Genomic DNA, 17,044 nt, shown 5'->3' with positions numbered 1-17,044 from the left:
GGAAGCGCAATTTCTCACCTGCTAAGCAGACACATGAGTCTGCGGACGTCCGCACGCAGGCCTGCCGGCCCTCTCCTCAAGTTCCATTCAAACAATTCCCGTAACAGTCCTTGTTCCACGAGCAAGCTCCGCATGGCTCTGTTGGTGGCCAGAGCACGAAGTAAGGTCACGCAGTGTTCTGTGACCGCCGCGGAACAGCCGTAGCAGCAGCGTGATGAAGCCGTCGATTGTCCGGGTGACCGGGCGGCAAGCACGCTGGATGGCGGGGAGGTCGGCGTTTGGGTCGGGGTCGGAGTCGGCGTAGTGCGGGAGGATCGCGTCGCCACCTCATGCTGCTGTGCGTCGTACTCGACGAGTTCCTTTCGGGAAGCAAGGACTTTCTGCGAAGATGTGTAGGAACGACAAACCAAAATTAATCGTGCTCGCACGCCTGCATTGCCCGTCTTCAGGAACACTGAGGAGCAACCTCATTACAAAGATAATCACATCACCTGAATGATCTTGGACAGTTCGTCGAACGCTACTTTGCAATCTCCACAGTATTTCTGTGCAAGAGCCTGGATATGCTTGTTGATAAATGCCTGCCCTCCGGGCACTGCACTCGGCACCGCCCCTGACACCGCTTCATCCTGCCGATGGCAAGGCACGCGGCTTAAACCCCAAAGGCCAAACGGGCAACAAGCGGCTACAAAGGTGAACAACCGTTTGTCCAAAGAGAAATAATGAACAAGGCGAGTTGGAGAAAGAGACCTGCAACTGCCTGCAATCTTGAAATTGCCCGAAGACACAATGTAATCAAGCAAGCAAACCTGCGTCTTGTCAGCCGCGGCCTCTCGCACTCTGGTCAGCAGCTCCTCCAACTGTGGTCGGTGTCCCATCAGCTGATGATAAACATGGTCTGCTCGCTCCAGCAAGCTATTGATGTTGCTCACAGCCTAGTACAAACAGCAGCACCGTTAATTTGATGATCACAATTTACAAACAACAAGAGGCATATTATCGCGATGAACCTGCCAACTGCCTGATTTATACCTTCTTGCGATCATCTTCATTCTCGATGGGGTCAACTGCACAGCAGGAGCGCGTGAGAAGCGTGAGCTCAAACTTCCCGTACTTGCAAAACCCACAAGCGTTGCACAGAAAAGGGTCTTTCTCATCGTAGTTAATGGACCTGCAGGGAGGGGCCGTTCAGGTCAAGGAGTGGGTTTTGTTTGGCAAACTAAGCAGCAAATTCATCGAGAAGATTCAAAACATGAAAAGTAGAACGACACTCGGGAGAGCGCATACTCCGCCAGGCTGCACAGTTTACGTTTTGGATCCCAATTGATCGGCTTGTTCTCGTCACTGAACCAACTCATCCACCTAGTTTTGTCCTAATCTGTCCACAACTTTTTGAAATATTATGACTGCAAGTCGTTTTTGTCCATATCTCTCAATGGCTGGGAATCACTCGAGAAATGGAAAAAAAAATTCTCGGATCCAGAATCGGATCCTCACCAAAATCGAATCGATTCCTCCTGGTCATACACCCAACTTCATCTGAAACCATCCACAACTTTTTTTTTTATATACTCCGCAAACAAACAAACAAATAGGTGTGAAAACGTAACCTCCGTCCATCGCAGATGGCGGAGCGAATGAGACAGTTCATAGAATGCGTTACAGGTGTTCAAGTATATACTTCAATTTAAATAAAATAATTATTTTAAAGATCGTTAAGTCGCCCCCCCCCCCGAGAAGTTTAGCGTGATTGAAGCAGTCGTACACCACCCTATTTAACGCGTCCAAGTAGTGCGAAACGGAAGGGTTTTTTTTAATAAACGACAAGAAGGTGATTCTTGTTATTTAGTGGTTCAAGTACATAAATCAATTTAAATAAAATAAAGAGGGTAAAAAGTCGTATGAATAAACTTATTCCGGAAGTTTACCACCATTGATGCGGTGTCTTTCACATCACCCTTTCTAACATGTTGCACGAGTTATTCGTGCTAGTTTGTGTCCTTTATAACATCCTTAAAAAACAGTAAGTTTCCTGTTTGGAATGATTTAAAATTTTGTTTGACTGCCAGACAGACAAACAGAGCAAAATTAATAATCTCACTCCTCTGCGCATGCGCAATCAGGACAAATTCAGAGGCAAAATTCGGTAAAACGGAAAACCTTTCTTCCTGTTCGTGTTCAAAATACAAAACAAGAGATTTAAATAAGCTGTTCCTTGATCAGAAACCGACGATTGTAGAGAGATGGACAAACCAATTGTTTAACCCCACTTTTCACTTGGCGCGCGCGGGGTAAAAAAAGATAAATCAAAACACCACAAATTAACTTATAAACAAAACGACAACTCAAGTCGAGTCAGCATCCTGATTTACAAGTTGAGTAACTGGAGTAGGAACTGGAGAGGCAAGCGGAGGAGTAAGGTTTACAAGAAAAGGCTCACCCCAATCTATTTATGGCTGTGTGACAAGGGGAGCACCAACCTGCTTTTAAAATAAAGAACCCTCTCCCCCATCCCCACCACATCATAAAAGCATGGGTAACCAAAAAAAAAAAAAAACAACAAACAAACAATGTTGAGTGAAAAGAAGAGAAGTGCTTTCATACAGTGTAGATGAGTCTGCGAGGGGTGAAGCAAGAAAGTTCACCTGCATTTATGACACTGGTACACATTCTCTCCACAGTTCCCGCATACACCTGGATTCGCAGGCACCGAAGCACTGCAGCGAGGACACTGCAGCGTTTCAGATGAGGCATGGACGTTCTCATAAAAGTCCGCAAACTCGACCATGAGATTGGAGGCCACAATGGGTAATGGCAAGTCTATCTTGACCTCTGGTTGGCCAGCTGTGAGTGTGACCTTCTTGGCCTTATGCCAGGATGAAGGCCTGATGTATAGGGTTGAGATAAAAACAAACAATGGGATAATTGATCTCCGCATTTTCCCAATACTGCAGAACAGAGAATGCCGCGACATAAGAAACTGGGAAACAAAACTACACGTACTTGTTCTTGAGCTCCACGATGGATTGCACCGTGCGGTTATTGTAAAACAGGTTGACCGTTCGGACCATCTTGGCACGTTTGAGATCGCTGATCTTGAGCGTCACACGAGCGATGGTGTAACTGCCGACCAGCTTGACGACTTGCTGCGTGGTGGTGTACCTGGTGTCTACTTTGATGGAGGACAACTTGATGTTCTGTCGGAAGAAGAACGAGAAGTTGGAATAGAAACAAAGACGAGGAGCGAGAATGGTACTGTGAGTGCGAGGCAAGACCCTTACAGAAAAAGGAACCTCGGGGTTGTTGCATACGAGGCACGGGTCACTCTCCAGGTAGTACCCATCAAACTCCACGAGACCAGACAACATGCTGAGGCACAACCAAATGAGAAAAAAAAGAATGATGGGTCAGAGATCGCAATCGGTCAGGATCCTGGTTGGACACGAGCACACAAGGTGAAGTACAAGATGCGATTCCTACTTATAGATATTGGAGTTGGGGTGGTTGGCAAGAATGTGGTTTTGAGTGTGGAGGACATCAACCGCTTTCTGTGTGAACGACTTGAACTGCAAAACAAACACAAACCCAAATACACGACTGAGTACAAACATATTGGGGTTTTCTGTTTACTGTTCCCACATCCCAGGTTCAAGATACTGCATTGACATGTCTACTGTTGACTAATGGACCTGCAATTCATGCACAAAGTACAACGATGTCTCAGTGGCCTTGTCCTCGACATGATTTATGTACACATTCCTCTACGAGGATGAGATCATTGGAATGCAATTAAAATATATAAATTAAATTAAAAAAAACATCACAGTGCTCCATTGTCACTGCGCTGTGATCCCCCTCGTAGTGCCAGCATCAGAGTTAACCCTCAATGTTACCTTCTTCTCGGAAGCATGTGGGGAATGCAAGGAACAGTAACCCAGCAGGTCTACGAAGTGCGTGGCGCGATGGCCGTACATCGGCAGCTTTGACCAAAGGGCCCACAGCACGTCCAGAAGTTGCTCCTGCTGAGTCGGCACCGAACTCCTGCGACGACAATACCCACGTCGAGATACTTGCCAATCATCGTGGCTTCCCTCTTACCAAACGGTAGATCATGTTTAGAACTCAATTCTGACGTTTACACGAGATGCGGTTTGTGAGCAATTGTCTTCAATAACGAAGACAGTTATTAACACACACCTGTGCTACCTGCTGTAACTATAATAATAAGGAACACATTTCCCTCATCATCACCTTCATCATGTTGAAGCATTTCGCAAACAGATTCCAACTTGTTTTCAGTGGCTTGGTTTATAGGCAAAGAGCGGATCGAATTGGTGAAGCATCACACGGATTCTCGATCTTCAAAGAATGGCGCATGAAAGAAACTGTGCTACTTTGCACCCTGAATGAGTGCAAGGATGCCTGCGAGAGGCATGTGTGCCTCAAGCACTGAATGACGATGCATCGACACTGTGACCGCTTATTCTTGCATATGGCAGCTTGGCTGCCGGGTAGCCATCGTTTTGTTGGGATGCGACGATGCCGCTGATGACGTGCCCCTATACCAGTACACTGGTACTCATTTCACCGACCTCGGAAGTATGACAGGCTGAATCAACCCCACCTGGTGTTAATTCAGCAGCCAACGGGGCTCAAAAACTCAGGACCCTAAGATCCCAAGCCAGCCACCCTAACCAGGCGACCATGACCGCTCATTCTGTGCGATTCAATTATCAAGTCTGCCTGCCATCACTGGGATGGACGTTAAACTGGGCGTCCCAATCTGCCGGCATTAGTTGGTGGACATTAAAGATCCCATGGTGTTCTTCGTGAAGAGGAGGCGAGTTATCGCTGGCACCCTGAACAAACTCCTGGCCTAACCTATACAGTGGGCACTGCACTGCATCAGCAGGACAGCCATACTCCCACCAAATGATGCTACACGCACCCATGTGCTGCATACAAAAAGAGGAAGGAGAATCATCAAATCGGATAAAAGTAATTTGGATATCAAAAAACACAATGGAGTTATATTGGTAACTCAAGACATGAGGGGATGGGGAGGCAGAAGGGGACATGGAAGGGTCGAAATATAGATACTGAATTGCTCAACTACATTTTAACCAACAGCGAATCAATTCAGGTACTCCCGACACATCGTCACCTTGGAATCACAAGGCTCTAACTAACAAAGGTTCAATTGTTAGATATAGCATTTTGATTCGAAGACAACAACATGCCAAGGCAACTACTTACTCAAAGTCATCATATTATATGCGGCACTGCATCTTGGCAAACAGATCGTCACGTGAAGACTAAAACCATGACCAATATTAATGATAACAAGCATCAGACACGCTCTCACAAGGGGTTCAACTCACCAGGAAACACACTCATCCACATGTTGCTCACACAAGCCGCGTTAAACAGCATCAATTGGCCAACACTAGAGTTTCAAACAACTGCGATGTGGAATTAAATCATGAAATCCCATGCTAAGTGGCTTCACAAAGCGCCAATGTAAAGTCAGCAGCACAGGCTCGTTCGAACACTTGTCACAGAGTAAATTATAACACCGGAGTACTGAGAAAGTCAGAGTGGAAGAGTTCGACGGTCACTGGGGTGCATGCGGAAATAAACGATTTTAAAAATGAATTGTATGCTGTGATGAATCTGCAGAAGGGGTTTTGCTGTTACAGACACTCAAGGCTGCATTCCAAGCCAAGGGGAGGCAGCTGAAGGCGAACGACAGGTAGAAGAGGGGCAGGTAAAGGACGAGCGAGTGCGGTAAAGCAGGATTTAATATCATAGGCATCGATGCCATCTGGGCAGCTGTCGCTTCACACTATCAAGATGTGGCATTGCCAAAAACATTCTTCACACGTAATCAGCCTTGGACACAAATCCAGGTGAGAGACTCGAAGAACAATGGTATTAAATGGAAAAGTAACCACCGATTGCGGGGCAAGCACAACTTGGAGCTGAGCACGGTGACTGAGACCTGACCTTGCCACGCACGACCCGACGGGGAGTGAGACCCAAACGAGCCGTGCAAGACCCGACTAAACTGCACAAGACCAGTGTGAGTCTCCATTACTGTAAAACTTGAACAGCACTCGGTATAACGCATACCTTCGCCAGGCTGAACAGTTTACGTTTTGTATCCCAATAAAAGGCTGGATCGGGATCTGGACCTGAACCAAAATCAAATCCGCTTGTTCTTTACACCGAACCAACTCATCCACCTAGTTTTGTCACAACTCGTCCACAACTTTTTGCAATATCGTTCTACATACCATTTTTGGCATAATCTCTCAATGGTGAAGAATAACTTTAGAATATCTCGGAGCCAGATATGGATCTTCACCAAAATTGAATCAATTCTTCCTTGTTACACACCTAACGTGTCCACCAAAATTCGTCCGAAATCTGTCTACAACCTTTTGAGATATCCTGTTCACAGACAGACAAAGAGACAGACAGGGGAGAAAACACAACTTCTGCCACACCTTCGGTGGCGGAGGTAATAAAGCACAACAAACAAGATTTCATTAGGATGGCAATGAAGTGACCACGCCAGTATGAGCAGGTTCACCTACCTGTAGATGTTTAGCAGGAGGCAGTGAGCTTGCCATCGCACGGCAGAGGAGTTTGACTCGAGTAGGAACGCTTGCACAAAGCGGGCGAGCGTGTCCCCCTGCACCTCCCTGCACAGCTGCTGCACGAGCATGTCGCTAAACCGCTCCTCCTGCGTTCCACTCGTTGGACCACCACCGCCGGCCGCCTCAACTTCACCCTCTGCACTCGCACGACCATTACAAAGGGACGTCGCCGATTTGGAAAACGCAAAATCGATGTCGTGTGGCTTAGAAACTCGCACAAAATGGGACAACACGTACCAGGCAGGGGCTGGTTGGGTAAGAGAGAAGACTGTGAAATTTGAGTCTTGTTTCCACAAAGAGCACTGGTGAGCAACTGGAGAAGAACTGGAGAAACTCCCTCATCGAGTAGGAAGCTTGCTTGGAGGAGAAACGAGAGCACAGCTGGCGGAAGGATAGAAAGATATATTTCAGTACAAAATGATAGGATTGGCTATACACCCTAAAAAGGTTCAACTTGAGGATTAAAAATGAAAAAGTACAGAAGATTTGGATGAGGTAACCGTTAGTGGTGACAACACCGCAGTGCAACATGATACATCTGGTATCAACAAAATATCCATGGTTGCAGGTTACACTGAGCCCACCACAGTTGTCAGAAAAAGCGAAAAATCACTTGATAACGATATGTCAGGAAATGAGGAGAAGTAGCTCACTCTCGTCCTTGAGACAGAACTTCTGCCAGTTGACGGTGCGTTGGGATGCCACATCTGCACACATCTTCAAGTGCTCCATCTTCACAAGACCAAGGTAAAGCAATGCAATCAGCAAGAAATATTTTAGCCAATCATTTTAGACTTCGAACATCAAGAACTCTCATTTGATCAAACCATTCGACATTTGAGTACCAATAAACAACAACAAAAAAAAGCAAGCCCGGCTCGTGATCCACTACCAATCATACCAAAGCGATGAGCGAGTCATATCGTAGACTCGCCGCCGTAGCCGGGCCTTGACCTTGTGTGACTGTGGCTGGCGAGTCAGGAGTCGGATGCGAGGCGAGGAGCCGCCGAATCGCGGCCATGTGAGACTCCAATGCATGGAGATCCCTCAGTTGACGGTACTTCTCCTTGGAGCCACATATGAAGAGCAGCAGTTTCCTTACTTGCCTCCGAACGAATGGCGTTTGCTGTGTCATCAAATACTGTATGAACAAGAGAGGGTACTGTTGTTGTTGTTGTTGTTTGTGTTATAGTAGAAGGTTATCAAGTACTGGTACAGTAAACCCTCAAATAGCACAGGTTCTAATATCGCAGGTTTTGACGAATTGCAGGCAACCTATTGTGTTCCGATTTAGTTATGGCGGTATTTCATTTCATCTAATCGTGGTTTTTGAGTTAAGACGAGTCATTGCTTGTGTCCGCGTCTGTGATTACCTCCCATTACGAGCCTTTTGTTGTTTCTCACCATTAATTGTAGTAATCAGACCAGCATACGGGAACAAAGCAAGTTTAATAATTTATCGTCGAACAGGAAATGACGTACAGAGATCCTGTAATACTCGATGTACAACAGCTGTTAGACACACAACAGTTAATAATGGCGCCCAAACATAAAACGATGGACAAAATTAATTGTGCCAAAAGGCTGAGAATATTTTTTGCACAATGTCATAACCTGAGTCGCTAGATACGATGGCAAGAGATGAAAGTGCGGCATCTGTGGGCCGCCATTATGGGATCAATGAATCAATCAACGAGTAAAATATCCGTGCCAGCAAAGCGCAAAAGTGTCATTTCAGTCCCACGATCCTCGTACTGAAAGGATGGAAAAGTGCTTAATGTTTCGATCGAAGACCAAACAGAAAAAAAAATGCTTTTGAGTGGACACGTGTATGGGAGAAACCGTTGTGGATTTAACAACGATTCCACAAGGAACCTGGGACCGAGCTGATGCAACAGCCATCGCAAGTTCCACATCCACATCTTTCTAACCTACACCCTCCCCCAAAGCAACAGCATCAGCATCAGCATCAGCATCAGCATCAGCATCAGCATCATCATCATCATCATCATCTCCAAGCTAAGTCTTGTGTTTTCAATTTACAGCAGAGTGGAGTGCGAACAACACGTAATATGTTTACCCTCACCACCTCACTGTTTTGGAATAAATTTAAAAGGCAAAAGTCTTGTGTCTTTGGTTATTTTATATTGTGCTGCGTTTATTTTATTTTCATGTTTGTTTCAATATAACATGCTTTATTTCAATTGTGATATGTTTATTTCAAGCCACCGTCGATCTTCCTCCAAATTTCCTCGAAGCCCAGGAACCGAACCCCCCTTTTCCCATTGGCCGTTGGTTTCGACAATTACAGTTTTAACTGTCGCAGCATTTTCCAAAAACCTAACCCCCATCATATCAGGGTTTACTGTGGTTGATAAAACAGGGCTCTTGAAGCCTTACTGCCTACTCTTCCAGATTGTATGTAGTTCATTGAGATACTTCTGATAACCAGAAAACTAGTTGAATTTTAAGTGGAATCCTCCAGTGAAGTAATACTTTAACCCTTTGAACCCTGAGCTCCTTGAACTTTTGGCTCCCCCACCCTGGGCTCCCTGGAGAAAAATCTGGCTGCTCGGGTATATGCATGTTTGAATAGTAGCCGGTAAACCAGCCGCTCGGGTATATGGACGTTTAAATAGCGGCTGGTAAAACGACCGCTCGGTTACAAAGGGTTAAGTGAACACCCTCAACAGTTTGCTTCCAAATGTCCATGTATCCTCAAAATAGTCTGACCTCACACAGGAAATAAAACCAAGCCTGGTCAAAGACTGGCTGGGCCACAGCTGGATCAGAATCGGCAATTTTCTTCATCTGGTAGGGCAGTCTCAGTGCCATCTCGGTTAGCAGCTGCGGATATGCCTCAAACACGTCTGCTGCATGACCCTAAAGAAACAAGCAAATGAGACATTAGACAAAGGCAGAGAAGTCCATCAATGAATGTTGAACAAAGTGAGAAGCCATGTTTCACCATTAGAGAAAGGTGAGCAAGTGAATGAAAAACCTTGCCTTGACATACTGCCGGAGAAAGAAAGGACTCATGTCAGGAGGTGGTGAAGGAGCATGGGGTTTCAATAGCTGACGTGGGGCGGTACCCCCGGTCCCCGGGTCCTCGTGAATCTGCAGTCCACGCCAGTACTCCAGCAAAGATCGCAGGACACGAAGACAGTGGTCCACTGCCCCCGAGTCGAGCAACGCATTCGCGGTAGAACTGGAGATCAAAGAGCCCTGAAGGACATCGGCAAAGACGTGTACGAATCGTTGTATGTAGAGGGGAAGAAGAGCTTGACAAAAATTGGCAGGAAAGACCAGATGTGGATGGTCGACTCACTTACCTCTGCACCAAGGCGGGAACTAGATTTTGTTCTTGACATAAAGACACTGAGCAAACGAAGGATAACGAGAATAACCTCGTTAGTTGGAGAGCGTTCAGCAAAGCTCGTAGTGTCCTGAAAAACGAGAGATAATAACAATAATAACTAGATAGGCATTCGGGAGAGCAGATACCTCCGCCACGTAATGCCTGATCCACAAGAACATATCGGGCCCAATACAATTTTGAAATATCATGCGATACAGTACTATAACGTTTCTGGCCCTATCTCTCAATGGTGAAGAATCACTTTTGAAATTAAATAATTCTCGTATCCACATCCGGATTCGGATCTTCAGCACAATCGAATCAATTCGTCCTTGCGACACACCCAACTTTTCCACCAAATTTCATCCGAATCCGTCCACAACTTTTTGAGATATTGTGCTCCATGTCGTTTTTGGCCCTATATCTCAATGGTGAAGAATCACATTTAAAAAACTTCGAGTAGTCGGATCCGGATCCGGATCTTAACCAAAATCTAATCAGATCGTCCTCGTCACACACCGAACCTGTCCACAACTTTTTGAGATGTCCTGTACACAAACAGACAGAAAGGGGTGAAAACATAACCTCCTTCACCTTCGGTGGCGGAGGTAATAAGAAGTCTGTAATATATAGCTCACGTGATGCGCTCTTCACCAATTTTCTTCTCCACAGGGCCTTAAATAATTTGCAATTATCCAAAGACAGACATGTCGATTTACTTTCTTTTTATCCATTGCAAGTTCAGCAACGAGGCGCGAGAGCAGGTTGTCCAGAGCGCCTCTGTCTTTCTCTGCCTCACTGTCCAAGTCAGAACTCAACATCAGCACAACCTGTTGAGGAGGAAAGCATCATGACAACAAATCTGAGCATTTGACTTGTTTCGCTTCTTACATGATTTTACATCGTGACGAGGGAAATAAATAAAGAAATCGGTTTTCTGGGGGGGGAAAAAAAAAAAAAAAATTTGTGAACAAAATCATCATCAACACCATGAGAAACATTTTCTTTGAAGAAGGACTCGTGCATGAAACGTCACGTCACTCACCGTTTTTCATCACCGCAGTCAACATAACCTGCGTCAACATTTTGTTCAGAAAAAAACTAAAATCGTCCAAATTTTTCCCACCGAACAAAGACCAACTCGACCAATGGAAATGGCCGGCACTTATTCCAAATAAAAAGTGGAAATCAAAGTGGAAAATCAAAGTGGAAAATTAAAGTGACATTAAAAAATAATAATAATAATAATAAAAAGGACTGAAAATGATTCCACTGTTCATCATGTTGAAGGAGATTCATAAATCATCTCATACCTGCATGAAGGGTATGGCCTGGACCCCACCGACTGAGCGAACCTGGTCGAGGTGCAGCAGAAGCTGCTCGAGAAGGATGAGACGGACAATGTGCAGCCTGATGGAGATGGAAAGTTAAAACAAGAGTGAAGTTATCGATCAAGCAAACACTTCTTGGTTACCATCTCCCATACATCTATCATGGAAAGCACTGTATAATGTGAGCAATGATCACAAGCTCAAACAGGTACAAGTCCCACACCCTTCCTTAGCTTGCTTAATGTGTCACAGTGCCTTCATGCATTAAATGTACAGACTTCACCGACAACTCCGGTCACTGCAGAGAAGCCAAAACTCAACAGAAAGATCAGAAAACAAAACTTTCTGTCCAGGTGATGGAATATGGTGAGCTCATGTCAAAGTCAGGATTGTCCAATCAGGGTACCAGACAAAACGACAATGCTCAACACCCATTTCAATTGCAACAATGCTAAATGTATTCTGGGCAATAATCCATGACACAGACAAACCACTCTCCAGGTCCGATCGTGTTCATTTTACATGCCTCCGCTCTGGACACCACCCACAGCTCTTACACTACAAACGAAGACTCGACGACACCACTCACGACACCTGCACCCTCTGTGAAGCTGCCCCACACACAACAAAACACATGATGGAAGACTGCACGGACCAAGCTCCACTTCGACAAGAGCACATCATCATACATATGAGGGATCTCTGGGTCGCTCCTGTGAGATTGATCGGCTATCTCCATGCAGAACTGACCGGGGCAACAGAACAACAACAATGCTCAACCAACGCCAATCCACCCCCCCCCACCCCATATTTGCTCCAAATCTAAACCACCAACCAATGGGCACCAAAACTCAAGAGCTATCAACTTAAACTATGATGATGAATTTGATTCAACAAAAAACACAAGCATATGTGAGAGTCTTGTAACATACGTTTTTTGATTCCAAAGCAAAGAAGTATTTTTTTTTTTTTCTATAATTACAAAACCAGGGGTGACAATCTTTTCCCCCCAACATGCCAGCATCACCTTCCAGCTTCTCCCACGTCTCCCGCTTCAGGCTCCGGCTCCGGGTCCGAACCCGGGTCTTCTGGTTGTCCCATGGTGGTAGATATAGCTCCTGTGCTCGAGCTCACACTACCAGGGCCACGTGCAGGAACGACTTCCACTCCCCCATCCCCATAAGCACTGCTTCGGCCAGATGCTGTAATGGAAACAAATCAAGTGAGAGTGAGCATGGCTGTGTGGTATTGCATGCTTTAACAGAAGAGTACTTTTTTCGGTTCCGCATTGCTCCACATGCGTTGCTCGTTCGTGAGTTCATCCCTCCAGCTCAACAAAGCTAAGTTTCTCAGACCAGATGCATTGTGTTTTACCGTGTTATTTTCATTCCTGTGTTTCTTCGTTCAATTCTCTGTGTCATACTTTACTTGGTTGTGTTGAAGTGCTGAAGTTGTGTCTCCAATTGAGCCCGGTTAGGTTCGGTTGTATTTAGTTTGGTTTGGTTGTATTTAGTTTGGTTTCGTTGTATTTAGTTTGGTTAGATTTGGTTGTATTTAGTTTGGTTAGATTTGGTTGTATTTAGTTTGGTTAGGTTTGGTTGTATTTAGGTTGGTTAGGTTTGGTTGTATTTAGGTTGGTTAGGTTTGGTTGTATTTAGTTTGGTTGTATTTGGTTGTATTTGGTTGTATTTAGTTTGGTTAGGTTTGGTTGTATTTAGGTTGGTTAGGTTCGGTTGTATTTAGTTTGGTTGTATTTGGTTGTATTTGGTTGTATTTAGTTTGGTTAGGTTTGGTTGTATTTAGGTTGGTTAGGTTTGGTTGTATTTAGTTTGGTTGTATTTGGTTGTATTTGGTTGTATTTAGTTTGGTTAGGTTTGGTTGTATTTAGGTTGGTTAGGTTCGGTTGTATTTAGTTTGGTTGTATTTGGTTGTATTTGGTTGTATTTAGTTTGGTTAGGTTTGTTTGTATTTAGGTTGGTTCGGTTGTATTTGGTTGTATTTAGTTTGGTTAGGTTTGGTTGTATTTAGGTTGGTTAGGTTCGGTTGTATTTAGTTTGGTTAGGTTTGGTTGTATTTAGGTTGGTTAGGTTCGGTTGGGTTTGGATGTATTTAGTTTGGTTAGGTTTGGTTGTATTTAGGTTTGTTAGGTTTGGTTGTATTTAGTTTGGTTAGGTTTGGATGTATTTAGTTTGGTTAGGTTTGGTTGTATTTCGGTTGGTTAGCTTTGGTTGTATTTAGTTTGGTTAGGTTTGAATGTATTTAGTTTGGTTAGGTTTGGATGTATTTCGTTTGGTTAGGTTTGGTTGTACTTAGTTTGGTTAGGTTTGGTTGTATTTAGTTTGGTTAGGTTTGGTTGTATTTTGTTTGGTTAGGTTTGGTTGTATTTAGTTTGGTTAGGTTTTTCTGCATTTAGTATAGTTAGGTTTGGTTGTATTTAGTATGGTTAGGTTTGGTTGTATTTAGTTTGGTTAGGTTTGGTTGTATTTAGTTTGGTTAGGTTTGGTTTTATTTAGGTTGGTTAGGTTTGGTTGTATTTAGGTTGGTTAGGTTTGGTTGTATTTAGGTTGCTTAGGTTTGGTTGTGTTTAGTTTGGTTAGGTTTGGTTGTATTTAGGTTGGTTAGGTTTGGTCGTATTTAGTTTGGTTAGGGTTGGATGTATTTAGTTTGGTTAGGTTTGGTTGTATTTCGGTTGGTTAGGTTTGGTTGTATTTTGTTTGGTTAGGTTTGGATGTATTTAGTTTGGTTAGGTTTGGATGTATTTAGTTTGGTTAGGTTTGGTTGTACTTAGTTTGGTTAGGTTTGGTTGTATTTAGTTTGGTTAGATTTGGTTGTATTTTGTTTGGTTAGGTTTGGTTGTATTTTGTTTGGTTCGGTTTGGTTGTATTTAGTTTGGTTAGGTTTGGTTGTATTTTGTTTGGTTCAGTTTGGTTGTATTTAGTTTGGTTAGGTTTGGTTGTATTTAGTATGGTTAGATTTGGTTGTATTTAGTTTGGTTAGGTTTGGTTGTATTTAGTTTGGTTAGGTTTGGTTTTATTTAGGTTGGTTAGGTTTGGTTTTATTTAGGTTGGTTAGGTTTGGTTGTATTTAGTTTGGTTAGGTTTGGTTGTATTTAGGTTGGTTAGGTTTGGTTGTATTTAGTTTGGTTAGGTTTGGATGTATTTAGTTTGGTTAGGTTTGGTTGTATTTCGGTTGGTTAGGTTTGGTTGTATTTTGTTTGGTTAGGTTTGGATGTATTTAATTTGGTTAGGTTTGGATGTATTTAGTTTGGTTAGGTTTGGTTGTACTTAGTTTGGTTAGGTTTGGTTGTATTTAGTTTGGTTAGGTTTGGTTGTATTTAGTTTGGTTAGGTTTGGTTGTATTTTGTTTGGTTCAGTTTGGTTGTATTTAGTTTGGTTAGGTTTGGTTGTATTTAGTTTCGTTTGGTTATATTTGGTTTGCTGAGGTTTTGGTTTGGTTAGGTTTGGTTGTATTTAGTTTGGTTAGATTTGGATGTATTTAGTTTCGTTTGGTTGTATTTAGTTTGGTTAGATTTGGTTGTATTTAGTTTGGTTTGCTTTGTTTATATTTAGTAACGTTAGATTTGTTTGTCGTATTTAGTTCGGTTTGGTTGTATTTAGTAACGTTGGGCTTGTTTGTAGTATTTAGTTAGGTTAGGTTTTGGTTTGGTTGTATTTAGTTTGGTTTGCTTTGTTTGTATTTAGTAGCATTAGATTTGTTTGTCTTATTTAGTTAGGTTAGGTTTGGTTGTATTTAGTAACGTTGGGTTTGTTTGTAGTATTTAGTTAGGTTAGGTTTGGTTGCGTAAGGTGTTTGAACATCAGCTCCCACGGAACGCTTCTTCATTTTATAACACTATGTCTGTCGATGGGAAAATCTTTTTCACTCTCCACACTACTGTCAAAGAGCGCGACGAGTTCGTATGGCGAGGAGCAGTATTGCTGTTTTTGATCCTTCATCTTAATCCTTTCCCCTCCTCGATCTAACAAGCATAAAAAGAACAAAAATAAACCAATGTCACCCGCAGGGTGACCCGTATCTTGCTAAAAGGTGACCACGTGTGACTTATTTAAGGTCACACTGAGGTGAACAGAGCTGCTATCCACCAGGAGCGATTCCTTGAGGAATATCTGCCTAAGAGAGATTCCGATGAGAATCGTTCTCCAGAGTAACCATGAAAAATATGCGTTTGCCTCATAACGTCACCAAATGACGTCATAACGTCTCAAGCTTGACATATCTAGAAAGCACTCATCGAGGTGTTCAATTTGAGGTACTACACGATATGGTTCCTAAAACTTGAAAATTTGACCTTGGGGTCAAATATGTTTGACCTCAGGCGCTAACCATGAAGGTCAAGGCCAATCGCCACCAAAAACTAATCAGCTGAGCGCCAGACCATATACTACATTCCCATAAAGTTTGGAGATGATTCGATTAAAATTACTCAAAAAATAAGGGTTTTGTCGACCTCCATGATTTACCGCAAAGTGACCTTGACCTTTATGTGTGCTGAAGGGTATTGTAATAATACTAAGATATGTGTACCCACGAGAGTTTCCGATGAGAATTGTGCTCTACAGAGTGATATAAAGGTGAAAAATCCAATGATTACAGACAAACAAACAAATGAAGGTCAAGGCCGATCGCCACCAAAAATTAATCAGCTGAGCGCCAGACCATGAACTATATTCCCATGTAGTTTGAAGACGATCCGATCAAAATTACTCAAAAAATAAGGGTTTCATCGACTCCCCTGATTTGCGACAAAGTGACCTTGACCTTTGACCTTGACCTTGAAAATTTTATGCGCTGAAAGGGACCTCTATAGGACTCTGATATGCGAAGTTACAAAAATTTCCAATGATAACTGTGCTCTGCAGAGTGATCGATACGTGATTACAGACAAGACAAAAAAAAAAACATACAAGCTGACTAACATATCTTGCAAAAACTTCGTTTTGGCAAGATAAAAAACAACAAAAAAACAACTCTTCTTCACTCACACTTTAGTTGCCTTATAACCTGGAACTAAATTACATTAATTCAGACTTTTTTTCACTTCTATTTACACATCGTAACTCACAACTTACAAGTGAGTGAAAAACAAATTCTACAAATTTCAGAAAATTAAAAATACAAATCTAGAATATCTTGGCTGGATAAGTGTCCACCCCCCTGAGTTAATACTTGGTGGAAGCACCTTTGACAGAAATTACAGCTGTGAGTCTGTTGGGATAGGTCTCTACCAACTTTGCACACCTTGATGGGACAATATTTGCCCATTCTTCTGCAAAAAACTGTTCAAGCTCAGTCATCTGCGTGGAGAGTGTTGATGGACAGCAATCTTCAAGTCATGCCACAGATTTGTGAATGGATTTAGGTCGGGGCTCTGACTGATTGAGTAACATTTATCTTTTTGTTCCTCAGGCACTCCAGTGGAGCTTTGGCTGTGTGCTTTGAGTCATTGTCATGCTGAAAAGGTGAACTGCCATCCCAATTTCAGCTTTCTTGCAGAGGGCAGCAGGTTTTGCTCTTGGATTTTTCAAAATTTTGCTCCATCCATTTTCCTTTCTGTACTGACAGTCCCTGCTGATGAGAAACATCCCCAAAACATGATGCTGCCACCACCATGCTTCACAATAGGGACGGTGTTTTTTCGGTGATGTGCTGTGTTGGATTTGCGCCAAACACAA

General features: G+C 43.3%; 1 protein-coding gene across 1 annotated transcript in view; it reads right to left on the bottom strand.

The window, feature by feature from the left end:
- UBR4 (ubiquitin protein ligase E3 component n-recognin 4) overlaps positions 1-17,044 on the bottom strand; it is a 155,349-nt gene that overhangs the window by 32,671 nt on the left and 105,634 nt on the right. Inside the window, exons 62-80 of the mRNA XM_085844959.1 lie at positions 12,379-12,553; positions 11,334-11,430; positions 10,740-10,850; positions 9,995-10,108; positions 9,669-9,887; positions 9,396-9,545; positions 7,564-7,803; positions 7,316-7,394; positions 6,900-7,043; positions 6,600-6,798; positions 3,894-4,041; positions 3,481-3,566; positions 3,282-3,369; positions 3,004-3,197; positions 2,646-2,885; positions 1,033-1,171; positions 810-935; positions 492-629; positions 19-380 (exon numbers count right to left, since the gene is read on the bottom strand). Of these exons, the coding sequence (XP_085701085.1) occupies positions 19-380; positions 492-629; positions 810-935; positions 1,033-1,171; positions 2,646-2,885; positions 3,004-3,197; positions 3,282-3,369; positions 3,481-3,566; positions 3,894-4,041; positions 6,600-6,798; positions 6,900-7,043; positions 7,316-7,394; positions 7,564-7,803; positions 9,396-9,545; positions 9,669-9,887; positions 9,995-10,108; positions 10,740-10,850; positions 11,334-11,430; positions 12,379-12,553 (3,049 nt within the window). The remainder of the gene's footprint in view (positions 1-18; positions 381-491; positions 630-809; positions 936-1,032; positions 1,172-2,645; positions 2,886-3,003; positions 3,198-3,281; positions 3,370-3,480; positions 3,567-3,893; positions 4,042-6,599; positions 6,799-6,899; positions 7,044-7,315; positions 7,395-7,563; positions 7,804-9,395; positions 9,546-9,668; positions 9,888-9,994; positions 10,109-10,739; positions 10,851-11,333; positions 11,431-12,378; positions 12,554-17,044) is intronic.

Source organism: Eptatretus burgeri, chromosome 11 (assembly GCF_056783735.1).
Source record: "Eptatretus burgeri isolate ZD-2024b chromosome 11, Ebu_testis_v1, whole genome shotgun sequence".
Lineage (NCBI taxonomy): Eukaryota > Metazoa > Chordata > Myxini > Myxiniformes > Myxinidae > Eptatretus > Eptatretus burgeri.
Note: the sequence above shows the minus strand (reverse complement) of the source record. Positions and strands in the feature narration are given on the sequence as shown.